We start from the raw sequence: 12,790 nt of genomic DNA, 5'->3' as shown, positions 1-12,790 counted from the left end.
AGTGCAACCCGTCGAGACTTTTTGCACCGACGTCACATGATCGCGTGACCGCCCGATGACGGACGATCCGAGCGACTTGGCGACCGTTATTTGACTCATTAAAGGCGATTATTGGCCATGACGTCGACGACTTCCACCAAAGTCCGCCTGTCCGTCCGCGTGGCGCGTTGACTCGCAGAGCGCCGTATTTACGGCAGTTGGAGATCGCTCATTTGAAAACAGCCTTCTGTCGCCCGCCGTTTTGACCGAGTTAATCAAATCGCCGACGTTGCCGGATTTGACGGCGCACGACCTCCATCGTGATGTCGTCAATGCCGTCCGTCCTCCTGATTCAAAAGCGTGTCGCTGGCGGTCTCTGGGACGAGATTACTCGGCAAAATACAAAATAGCCGGCAATGCTCACGGACTTATTTTGACAGTCCGTTCTATATTGAAACGATGTTCTGTGGACTCGCATGGAACAAATGACTATCAAGCTCTGCGGTCATTTCATGATTAAGACTCCGAAAGATTGAACTCCAGAGTGGAAAAGTCCACGCAGCAACACCAAATGTGAGTTGTGGCCGACTTCAGACATCGGCTTCTGCGGCGCTTGCTGATGAGCTGATCACGAATCGGCAAATCAGAGGAAGGGAAATATCCAAAACCTGCAGGACCGCGGCCCCCGAGGACCGGATCTCGCTATCCCTGCTGTAAGTGATTCAATGGATTTCTACGAGGCAAGTGGTTCTTTTGCCGTCCGCCGTCCGGGAGGGGGTGTTCCTATGAGGGCTGTGACGTCACGTACAAGAAAGGTAAATTAGCCTGGATTTTGATCAACATTGAGGCACACTGCGCTTCTGTATTTCCAAGTGAGCTGTGATGTTGCTACTGGGACAACTAAACATACATTTGAGGTGCTTCTTTTGTGTCAAATGTTTGAGAAGATGCCACAGACGACTTCCTTCGACACAAGCGCGTCACCGGAATGTTGACCGGCCCAATATGGCGGCGAGCGGTGAGGCGGACACATAAAGCTGCGTGTCTCCCCCTGGCGGCCAACGGCCAACGTCCTCTGCGCCTGCGGATAGTACACAGCATCAATGGGGCGACAAAGTTGACTTGACGACAACATTGAGTGCCGCCAAAGTTCAACAAGGTACGAGCGAGCCGCCCGTAAACACGTCGCGCGGCGCAAGCAACGTTAGCTTAGCGTTCTGCTCCCGAGCTAGCTCGGGTATTTGCTCATCATACGTAGCAACAGTTGGCTAATGCTAACCAAAAGCCTCCGACTGAGATCAGACAGCCTTGGAGCCGCCCGGCTAACCAAACCGTACCAGCGGACGGCTAGCGCTCACTTGTGCTAATCTGATAGATGCTAGTCCGGCTTGTGCTAATGTTAGCCGCTAGCCCACAAATATGTTGATGCTTGTGTTCGGGTCCAGGGGATGCTAATGTCAATATTGGTCACCTGTCCAATTCAAATGGCAGTTTTCGTTCTGTTTTGGCGATCAAAAAGAAGAGGGCCGAATCGTTGGTCATAGGCTGCAACTTGTGGACCGAGACAGTTCCGTAAAATGTCCACTAAAAACCCAACGATTGAGTAATCGCCTTCGCGAGCTTTCATTATTCTCCCATCACGAGAATTGGCAACTTGCGAAGGCCGTAGTAACTTTTTTTGTTTGTTAAGGAGCGCTTTGCTAATCAGTGATTTCGTTTCAGTTCTTCTTCTTCTTCCCGTTAATCTCAGGGATTTATGAAACGATACAAATTGGACCCCTGTGACGGACAGTCTGTTCAATTTGGGACCAAAATGGCCCAATGGACCTTTCCGAACCTCCGGCATTTCTAATAATTCTCCAATGCAAATGTATCATAAATACGGCGGCTTGTATTGCTTTTGCTTGTGACGAGCATACAAAGCAGAAAGATTGTTTCAGCGCATTTTGAAATCAAAAATAATCTTCAACAAATGAAATGACCGAGATCCAAAGTCCAAAGCTTTTCAATGAACGGAAAGGGTCATTTCAGCACCACTTTGACTTGTGACCCGGAATTGTTAGCAGCCTATTTCAGTGTTGGCCAGGCTGTCATTTTGTCAAATGCATTTGGGCGCATAACGAATATCAAAATGCGCTGTTGGTTCACACGGATTTTGCATTCAATGCGATACGTAAGCAACATGTATGATTCAAAGCTCGATATACGCAAGTGTCGCTCCAGAAACGTGCTGCCAGCTGGGTTTTTGACGTACTTGGGATGAACCAATCACAATCGTCGTTGCATCTGAAAACATGTGCAGAGTAACGGCGGCATTGGGAATCCCGCTTGAAGCATCAAGTGGACTTTAATTTGCGCTGATGCGCGTAACGACCCAGCCGCCAAATGGCGTTATTGCGGAATGACGCCTCATTGGCCTCCCGAACGTTTCTCCCTCAGTCCTGCCGCCTCGCTCCTCGATTGGGTTTCTCGTGGGAGGTGCGAGCGTGTAAACAGGACGGTGATCGGCAGCTGAATCGATGCAGGCAGACGCCATCTTTCATCAGTAGGTTTAGGGTAACCACGAGTATGTTTGGCTCCACTTCACTATAAAGTTGAGGAAATATGTTGATCATTTTCCCCACCCAAGAAACAAACCATATATATATATATTTTTTAAATTGGTAATTCTTCAAAGGGCCTCTAAGTGGCGCTGTGAGCCAAATGCAGCCTGCGACTTGCACATCCCTGACCACGGAATTTTCAAATAGAGAAATGAGATGAGGCTCAAATAGTTTGTGCGGGAGGTGACGTCGCACCTTGTGCCGCACGAACGCTCCTTTGCATGTTTGCGTTCCACTTCCTTTGCATGAGGCGCCAAATGCGCTCATTTGCAGCCTTGAAGGTGACACGTTTTGCCAAACCGGACAGCGACTCGCATTTCTGAGTGAGTGGCGCATCAATCCGAGCACGACGCAACACATGGAGCATTTGAACATCGGATGACGGGTTCTGGAAAAGTGGACTTGAAAAGTGATTTTTGAAAACTGGTGGAGAAAAATGCCTTTGAATTGGAGCGCAATCGGATTATTTGCCGGCGTATCGGCTCGGTTTGGTCTGCTGCTCAGGGAAGCCCTTTTTCTTCCTGCTGCGACCTCAGTGGGGCGACTGATGAATAATCCCAAATGGCAGCAGATGTCGGCACAAAACCTTCGCACCCTGTGAAAGAGCAAAACAAGAAAAGGATGCTGAGCCACGTGAACTTCATTTGGGATAAAAAAGCGGTGGACGCTGGTGGCAGATGTTTAAATGTGATTGGTTGATGATTCTGAACATCCTCAGTTCGAAGAGGGGGGTGCACACTTGTGCAAGCACATCATCATTACTTCCCCTCTTGAAATGATTTCATTACAGGTTCATGGTTTGAATGATTATCCTGGTCTCGTGCTTTTATGCCAAAACAGACGAACGTGCCGTCGCGTCAATGCGGTCTTCCCTCGTTCGTCGCTGGGGTTGCGTTCCAAAAAATAGCCGCAATAGGTGCGATCCGCAAAGTACTCAGCTCGATCGTTTATTTGATATGTTTTAAGGCCGTAAAAACCCTCAGCACGCACTTTTCTCATACGGGGCTTTCTCTCTTCTTTAACATTCCAAACTTCGTAAATGGCAAAATCCAAAGAAAAAAAAGAGCAACAATCTTGCTCCGAGCAGTTGGCGGGCTGTGCTCGCGTTATCGTGAGACGGAAACACAAAATGGCGCCAGCCGACTGCAGGTGAAAAAGCAAGAAAGTTGCAAAGCAGCTGGCGTCTACCAACGACACAAGCAGGAAGGACGCCGTTTGTCGCGTTGGCGCCGCCCTGCTGGCACCATGTGCAATTTCACTCTTTTCAACGTGGCCTGTCTTCTTGTGTTTGTGCTGTAGCGGAGGTGGGCGGAGCCTCCCTCCCGCCGCTCCCAATGGAGGAAAATAAGGCGGAGCTCTCCTCGGAACAGGACGGCCCCTCCCCGCGCCAGAGCCCCGCCGGCACGCCTCCGCTGGGCATCATCACCGAGGGGGCGGGCGAGGGGGCGGGGCCGCTGATCGACGCGGCGGCGGCGGAGAGGGCGTGCCGGGAAGTCCTGCACAAGCTCAAGCTGAGACACGCGGACCGCGACGGGGACGGGCCGGCGGACGGCGAGCGGGACGAGGACGGCTCGCCCAGGGCCGGCCGGCGCCGCCAGCGTCCCAACCCGTCCAAGCAGTCGTGGCTCCTGCGCCTGTTTGAGTCCAAACTCTTTGACGTGTCCATGGCCGTCTCCTACCTGCACAACTCCAAAGAGCCCGGCGTGCAGGCCTACATCGGCAACCGGCTCTTCAGCTTCCCGCACGACGACGTCGACTTCTTCCTGCCGCAGCTCCTCAACATGTACGTGCACATGGACGAGCACGTCGGCGACGCCATCAAACCTTACGTGGTGGGTGCGCGCAGCACACGCAAACACACACACACGGTCGCACGCTGGCGAACCTGCCCACAGGTGGGAGTGTTGCCACGGGAGCATCGAGTCGCCAAGATAAGAAGGTGCAACGCCACGCGGGATGTTTTCAACAAAAACGCCAAACGGTGTCTGAAGTCGGCCACAACTCACAGCGGCTAACGCTGCCCGTGAGGCCACGCCCATTCCTGCTATTTGCCGGCTGTCCTCATGAAATGCGTAGTATGTCAACTTGTGACTTAGCCGACAGTCACGGAGGGGGGAGGGAGGGGGGGCCTCCATTTGTCATTCTTCTGGCATTGAGCAAATAGAAAGAACAAGTGGCTTAATAAAGCTTAGCTTCATGCTAGCATCTAACGCAGCAGTGGCGCCCAAGTCCGGTCCCGTCCTGCCAGTTTTTCCATGTCTCCCTCCTTCAATGCAGCTGAATCTAATGATCAGCTCATCAGCAAGCTTTGCAGAAGCCTGATAACGAAAACAGGCCGGCTCGGGACCCCGGAGGACCGGACTCGGGTACCACTGCTCTCATGGAAAGAGCATTTGGGTGGCGTTTGTCGGTAGCATCGCCGCGCTAATGTCCGAAAGAGGAAAAGTGATTTCATGCGAGCAAAGGAAGTCTTCAATTTTGCCGGCGCGGTGACGTTTTGCCGGCACGTGTCCCTCAGGTGCATCGCTGCCGGCAGAGCATCTCGTTCAGCCTGCAGTGCGCTTGGCTGCTGGCGGCGTACTCGTCCGACATGCACATCTCCACGCAGCGCCACTCGCGAGGCGCCAAGCTGCGCAAGCTCATCCTGTCGGACCAGCTGAAGCCGGCCGGCGGCCGGGCCCGCCGGGACCCCCTGACGCTGACGGCCTTCTGCGCCGCCGGCGCGCCCCCCGCCGAGCACGGCCTGTCGCCCAACAAACGCACGCACCAGCGCTCCAAGTCGGACGCCGCCGTGGCCGTCAGCCTGAGCAGCAACCTGAAGAGGACGGCCAGCAACCCCAAAGTGGAGAGCAGCCACGACGAGGTAACCGCGCCATGAGCGCCGTGAGCGGCGTAGCGCCGTAGCGTATCACCATCACCATCACCGTATCACCATAACGGTGTGCTTCAATATATTTTCAGTTATTCTTTAACAACAATTCTACAACACACTGACTGTTTAAATGAAATTTCTTTTTATGTTTAAGCGACATTCAACGGATACGCATGGAATGAGAAATGCGTCAAATGCAAACAAAAGAGGCACCGTGACAAATTGTATTCATCGGGATAAAAGAAAGAAGTGAATTTAAAAAATGACCAGTTCTAATATGCAATGTCATTTTTGGAATATTTATTGTGTAGATTTCCAAAGTCCGAATCAAAACTCCAGACTGCGATGACATGAAGTGATGTTAAATTATTCGTCCATCCATTTTCTGACTCTCTTATCAATATTGACGTTTAATCCTCCCGGCTGACGTCCTGACGCCGGAACGCCGGAACAATCTCATCACTTCCTGTTTGCTCAGCGTGTCGCTTTCGTTTCTCTCTCCAGATACTCGTCAATTAAGTTGCCTGCTATTTTGCCGGTCAAAGTTGGACACGCTCCACTTTGACGCCGTTCCAACCGGACGTTTGTGAGAAGTGTCGTGGATCGCATAACATTAGCCGGTTAGCATAGCAGCTAGCACAGCCCTTTCTGGCTTGTTTGACGATGTCGCGACTTGCAACTTTTCAACTTTCCCTAACCCTAACCCAAAACAAAATTTCATTTGGGCTGATGACATTTTGCGCAACGTGGCCGGCCCCCTTCCCTTAATGAATGTCCCTTTGCATTTTCTCCCACGACGGCTCTGGCGACGATGGCCCGTCCTCTAATTGTTGTTCCGCCATTGGTCCTTTTTGGGCTCGTTTGTGCAACCTTGGCATGCGGAAAAGACGGAAGTGGCGTTTCCTCACTTTGACGCAAACTCAAATCCTCATGCGTCACGTCCCGTTTCCATCCCGCACTTGCGTCTTGTCTCGAGTCCAATACGGAAGCAAACATACCCCCCCCCCCTCCCGCCCCCCCCCCCCAACACTGACATTGCGTGTTGCAATGATACGACGGCGACGTCGCCGCATGTGCCGTCCTGCAAATTGTAAGCAAAGACTCGCCTTCGCATCGCAATCAGGAAACGGGAAGTTGTGAGGCAGGAGGCGGAGCTTGCCTCCTCTGATCTCTGACCTCTGACCCTCAGGAAAGTTCCAGCCTGGACGCGATGGACTTGATCAGCCGTGCCGTAAGTTTTGTAACTTGCGCTGCATTGTGGGAAATGGAGCCGCTGAACATTCGCTTCGGGTTCTTCTTGCTCTCTTTCTTGTCCTCCTTCTGCTTCTTCTGGGGTTTTGGTGCGCGGCTTTTTTGTGAGTCGGTGAAGGAACGAGTTAGGCTCCGCCCAAGCCACACGGCACCATCGGCCCGTCTCGCTCTCCTGGCGACTTCTTTTGAAGTTCATGTCGGCTGGCAAAGCAGCTCGTTGCTTTGGCCAACAAAAAAGAAATGTGCGAATGTTGCGCTCGCTCACCACCGCTGGACAAATCACTCGTTTATTAATTGTGACGTCAATAACGGGGCTGGGTTCCGATTTCCAAAATTCAGTTGCATTCGTTTCAGAAGGGGCGATTCGATGCACGTTGATTTTCTATTCACTTAAGGATTTCATGCAGTACCGATTTCCAACATCGAGTCGATTCAGAAGGGCCCGATTCGATTCCCGATTCACATTTATTTTCAATTCACTTAAGGATTTCATGCAGTACCGATTTTGATTCCGATTTCCAACATCCAGTCGATTCAGAAGGGCCCGATTCGATTCCCGATTCACATTTATTTTCAATTCACTTAAGGATTTCATGCAGTACCGATTTTGATTCCGATTTCCAACATCCAGTCGATTCAGAAGGGCCCGATTCGATTCCCGATTCACATTTATTTTCAATTCACTTAAGGATTTCATGCAGTACCGATTTTACATTCTCAGAAGTATCAACGCTGCAAATAGAAGCTTCTTGCATTAGTATGATTTTATTTATTTATGAATATTTACATTTAAAGTTGAATCCAATGCAATTACATTAATCACAAAAGTATCGATTCATGGTTTTATGAATCGATATTGGGCTATGAAAAGGGATATTGATTTAAATTTTATTTTTATTTTTTTTAACCCAGCCCTCGTCAATATTGGTCAAAAATAGTCATGATTATGATTTTTTTTTTCCTGCTGGTCGTGCAAGTGCCAGTCAGGATTGTATTTGTCATTTTTCCTTTTCGTTTCTTTTGATTTGATTTTGACTTTTGTTCTTTCAACTCGGGTCGAATGAGTTTGCAGCATGTGTTTTGATGAGATTTGTTGTGCAAATGACTTGCAACGTGCGGCTCATTTGCACCAAAGCTAACAGCTGCCGGCTTGTGTTGTTGTGGTGGCCCCGCCCACCGGCAGCCGGTGCGCCTGGCGCCGCAGCGCGACTTCATCAAGTCCCTGATGGGCATCGGCAAGCGTCTGGCCACGCTGCCCACCAAAGAGCAGAAGACGCAGCGGCTGATCTCGGAGCTGTCGCTGCTTAACCACAAGCTGCCCGCCCGCGTCTGGCTGCCCACCGCCGCCTTCGAGCACCACGTGGTGCGGGTGCCGCACACGCAGGCCGTCGTGCTCAACTCCAAGGACAAGGTGAGCTCGCGGTCTCTTTGCACGTATCATATTACTGCCCCCGGTGGCCAAGGCGAGCACCGCCGCAATGAATGGGATGCGGCGTGAAACTGTCCAACATGGCTGTGCTCACTTTTCCAAACGACTTTCCTTCATTCCACTGACAAAAATCATTTGAGGTGCCAGTGTTTTGAGTTGTGAGCACGGCCATGGAACAAATTCAACTGGTATGTCAAGGCACCGCAGCAAATTTGTTATTGTCTACAAAGGGAACATATTGTGTAATGTCAACATGTTGCTTTGGCGCCATCTCCAAGTGAAGCAATGAGCGCATTTCGCCGAGCGGCTGCGTCACGCCGCCTCTGCCCGTCCCCCCCGACCCCCCGCAGGCGCCCTACCTTATCTACGTGGAGGTTCTGGAGGTGGCCGACTTTGAGACGTCCAGCGTGCCGGCCCGAATCCCCGAGAACCGCATCAGGAGCACGCGCTCGGTGGAACACCTGCCGGACTGCGGCATGAGCGCCGAGCAGCGCGCCGGAAGCTTCTCCACCGTCCCCAACTACGACAACGACGACGAGGCCTGGTCGGTGGACGACATCGGCCAGCTGCAGGTGGAGGTGCGCGTCCGCGCGTGCGCCGTCGGCCCAACTTTCCCGCTGCGCCGCCTGACGGGAATGCCGCCTTTTTCCGGCAGCTGCCAGAGGTTCACGCCAGCTGCGACAACATCAGTCAGTTCTCGGTGGACAGCGTCTGCAGTCTGGAGAGCAAAGAACCCGTCTTCATCGCCGCCGGCGACATCAGGTTGGTCCTTGGCGTCCGGCGCCACGCGGCGCTTTGACGTTTGCGCCCATGACGGCGTCATTGGAATGCGCGTGTGCAGGCGGCGTCTGTCGGAGCAGCTGGCGCAGACCCCCACCACGTTCAAGAGGGACCCCGAGGACCCGTCGGCGGTGGCCCTCAAGGAGCCGTGGGAGGAGAAAGTCCGGTGAGAATCGGTCGATTTTCATGGCGCCTTCCAAGAAATACAAACAAATGCAAATGGCACAATTTCCAAAATGTCCTTTTCATTTTCAGCAATTGTAACCCGAACGGATGCGAAGCAAAATAGTGAGGAGGAGAGAGTGAAGATGGCGGAAGCATCTTTGGAATGAAAATCGGTGACCCGCACTCGGCGCCGATTCGCCATGGGCAAGCAGAAGTTGATGCGCGGGTCAACACCGATTCCGGAGGAATCCAAACGGAGCCCACGTTTGTCACGGGAGACCACTCGTCTTTCTGGGACTTTCCTGCAATCCAAGTTCACATTTTGCAAGCTCGGACAGCAGCAAGGAGACAAGTTGGTCGTCTTGGAGGCCGGAAATTGCGGCTCGGCCATTTGCATTCCAAATAGGCTTCCGCCATCTTCACTCTTCCTCCTCACTCTTTTGCTTTCCATCCATTTGGGTGACAATTGCTCAAAATGAAGAAGAAATCGGTTATTTTGGAAGTTGCAAGAATGAAAAAAGTTTTCTCCACAAAAGCAACGGAACAAGACATACATGCAAATACAATGAGAGAATCGAAAGTGCAAAATCGGCGTTGATCCGCCATCGGCCTCCGTGGCCTGCATTCAAAGTCTGGAACAAGCAGCAACGAGTTGGAAAGATTTCAAAGCTCACTTAACGTAAATTGCGGTGCCGTCGCATGCCGCGCTTTCAAGGTCATTCATCAAGAATCCATTTGGAACGGAATTGGCGGCCAATGTCAGGAAAGCAAAATGGCCTTCATGGGAGCTCGTTGACCAAACATTTGTGATGAAATGATGAGTTTGAATAGTTGAGGTCGGTAGGCGTCCGAGGTCGGTAGGCGTCCGCCGCCGCCGCCGCCGCACTTGTGCCGTAACCCGGGCCGTGTTGTTCAGGAGGATCCGCGAGGGCTCCCCTTACGGCCACTTGCCCACCTGGCGTCTGCTGTCCGTCATCGTCAAGTGCGGCGATGACCTTCGTCAGGAGCTGCTGGCCTTCCAGGTGCTGCGGCAGCTGAAGGTAAGCGGCCGGCCGCTCGCGCCGCGCCGCGCCGGCCCGCGGCCCTCTAAGCCCCTCCCTCCTCCCTCCGTCAGTCCATCTGGGAGGCGGAGCGCGTGCCGCTGTGGATCAAGCCCTACAAGATCCTGGTGCTGTCGTCGGACAGCGGCATGATCGAGCCGGTGGTGAACGCCGTGTCGCTGCATCAGGTGAAGAAGCACAGCCAGCTGTCGCTGCTGGACTACTTCCTGCAGGAACACGGCGCGACCACCACCGAGGCCTTCCTGTCGGCGCAGAGGAACTTTGTGCAGAGCTGCGCCGGCTACAGCCTCATCTGCTACCTGCTGCAGGTCAAGGACAGGTCAGTCGTCCCGTCCGGCAGAACGCGCCGAGCTGCTTGAGTCGAAGCTAACCGGCTAGCGTGCCGGCCGCGTTTCCCGCAACGCTGCGTTGGAGGCTGTCGGCACCACCTTACCGGACCTACGATTGGATTTGTGCATGATTGAAATGAATAGTGGCTTTTCTAAATCAATGAAAAATGACCCCCCTCCCCACCGATGGTCTTTTTTCATCCAATTTCAAACTATTCCCAATATTCATTCCCAGGATTCCTGCCTTAGCCACAATTCCCAATTTGGTAGCCGCGTGTTCGCCATACATGTCCAGTGGCAGATTCAGCATTTCACATTTCAAAGTGACATTTAACTCGTTGCTTTCACTGGAGGGATGAATTTCAACATCCAACAAATTCCCGCATACCATAAATTCAACATCGTCGCCATTAAAATGCCCACAAAAGAGGCCACAAATGACCCCATTTTCTTGTTGCTAATGCTAAGCTAGCAAAATGGTGCATTCAGGGTACTTTGACAGCGTCGGAAAAGTCGCTCGGTTAACAGAAAAACTCAATAATAATCGTCAACCAAAAGCACGGGTTTGTCTGCTGGTGCACTTTTTGGTCACAACTTGAAATGGAGCCAAAATGTCCGCCACGAAGCAAACTTGCTGTCGTACGCCGGCGCCGAGCAACTTTTGGGGATTTGTCCAAGCTGAGCGTTTGAAGCGCATTTGTTGCAGGCACAACGGCAACATCCTGCTGGACGCGTGCGGCCACATCGTCCACATCGACTTTGGCTTCATCCTGTCCAGCTCGCCCAAGAACCTCGGCTTCGAGACGTCCGCCTTCAAACTCACCGCCGAGTTTGTCGAGGTCTCTTGTCGTGCCGTCGGCGTCCGCGGAACCCCGACCCGCTTGCCCCCCCGCCCTGATCGTGCATGCGTGTGTGTGGGTCGCTCAGGTGATGGGCGGTCCCGACGGCGACATGTTCAACTACTACAAGATGCTGATGCTGCAGGGCCTGATCGCCGCCCGCAAGCACATGGAACCCGTGCTGCAGATTGTGGACATCATGCAACAAGGTGAGCGCGCACGCACGCACGCACGCCGCCGCCGACACGCGCTGACGGTGCGCGTGCGCCGCAGGCTCGCAGCTGCCCTGCTTCCACGGCTCCAGCACCATGCGCGGCCTGAAGGAGCGCTTCCACATGAGCCTGACGGAGGAGCAGCTGCAGGTTCTGGTGGAGCAGATGGTGGTCGGCTCCATGCGCTCGCTCACCACCAAACTCTACGACGGCTTCCAGTACTTCACCAACGGCATCATGTGACCGCATTCCCGCATCATCGCGACCGGCGCCTTCTCGGGTGGTTGCTTGTCTTTTGGCATCGGGACCAGTCGCCGCCACCTTCCCCAGCCGCTTCGCTCCGTCGGCTTCCTTTCGCCGGGCGCGAGAGGCCACGCCGGGACCTGTCCATCGTGGCCACGCCCACTTTGGAAATGTGAAAGGAAGCGAAGTGATGATTCAAAATGACTTGCCAAAATAAAAGTTTCACTTGAAATGCTTTTTGCTTGTTAAACAAGCAGCTGATCAGAAAGGAGGACATTTTGGCACACAAAAAAAAGATGGCTTCCGTTTTGACATTTTTCAAGCCCAACTTAAAGGGATACTTGAGACATTGAGACATTTTCAAAAAAGTTCATATTGTCTCCATAATTCATTTGATCACGTCATTATTTTCCATGTGAAATGAATACCTTAAAAAAAAAGGTTTTATTATTATTGACAGAATAAAACTAAACAATTCTGTAACAAAGCTTGTCAATATGACAAAAAAATAAAATAAAATAAAAATATATACATACACACTTCCCGTATCGCGTCATAACTGCAATTACTAATTGATATGATAAGCCTCAAATTAAAAAGAAGAAAAGAAAAAAAAAGTCCGTTTCGCGACCAAACCCAGAAAACAGGTGAGCCACGATTGGTCGTTACGACTTCCTCAGCTCAGGTGATGTCATCTTCCGTCAACAGCAAGTGCAAATTGTTTTAAAGATCCTAATTGTACATGAAAAATATTACATTTATCACATTTTGGAAAAATATGAACTTTGTACTGCTGAAAATGTCTCCACACGTCAAGTGTCCTTTTAAGGTTTGCCATTTTTGACTTTTTGGGGGATGATTTTAACGCAAACCTACCAAATAAACCTGATATGATGCATAGTCATTCGTTTCATAAAGCCTATTTATTTGAAATGCATAATCCTCATGTTTATACATTTAGTATTAATAAAGTAGAATGACTAAATGAATCATTATGAGTGTATTTAAAATACATAAAGTATATGGT

The 12,790-nt window shown here is 51.6% G+C and overlaps 1 protein-coding gene across 2 annotated transcripts; it reads left to right on the top strand.

The window, feature by feature from the left end:
- The first annotated feature begins 71 nt into the window (after window positions 1-71).
- pi4kb (phosphatidylinositol 4-kinase, catalytic, beta) lies at window positions 72-12,667 on the top strand. Of its 2 annotated transcripts, XM_086078451.1 has the most exons (14): window positions 72-794; window positions 927-1,138; window positions 3,882-4,414; window positions 5,101-5,445; window positions 6,644-6,685; window positions 7,889-8,116; window positions 8,485-8,712; window positions 8,790-8,896; window positions 8,976-9,080; window positions 9,996-10,119; window positions 10,194-10,459; window positions 11,176-11,308; window positions 11,397-11,517; window positions 11,582-12,667. In XM_086078451.1, exons 3-14 carry the CDS (start codon window positions 3,917-3,919, stop codon window positions 11,761-11,763), a joined length of 2,379 nt encoding a protein of 792 aa, XP_085934577.1. In that variant the 5' UTR covers window positions 72-794; window positions 927-1,138; window positions 3,882-3,916; the 3' UTR covers window positions 11,764-12,667. The 2 variants fall into 2 exon arrangements, with proteins under 2 accessions (XP_085934577.1, XP_085934578.1); XM_086078452.1 differs by lacking the exon at window positions 6,644-6,685 and having other exon boundaries at window positions 73-794.
- The last annotated feature ends 123 nt before the right edge of the window (window positions 12,668-12,790 follow it).

The sequence above is a fragment of the Leptonotus elevatus genome, chromosome 6 (genome assembly GCF_054856555.1).
Source record: "Leptonotus elevatus isolate MCC_2025b chromosome 6, RoL_Lele_1.0, whole genome shotgun sequence".
In the NCBI taxonomy this organism is placed as follows: domain Eukaryota; kingdom Metazoa; phylum Chordata; class Actinopteri; order Syngnathiformes; family Syngnathidae; genus Leptonotus; species Leptonotus elevatus.
The sequence above is the reverse complement of the archived record's forward strand: the minus strand, read 5'-3'. Positions and strand labels throughout refer to the sequence as shown.

What these genes read in the sequence shown, in the direction of transcription:
- pi4kb (XM_086078451.1), top strand. Translation starts at nt 3,917, where the DNA reads ATGGAGGAAAATAAGGCGGAGCTCTCCTCGGAACAGGACGGCCCCTCC. An exon ending in TGGACTTGATCAGCCGTGCC is followed by an intron (nt 6,686 to 7,888) that starts GTAAGTTTTGTA and finishes GCCCACCGGCAG; the next exon opens with CCGGTGCGCCTGGCGCCGCA. An exon ending in CCGTGGGAGGAGAAAGTCCG is followed by an intron (nt 9,081 to 9,995) that starts GTGAGAATCGGT and finishes CGTGTTGTTCAG; the next exon opens with GAGGATCCGCGAGGGCTCCC.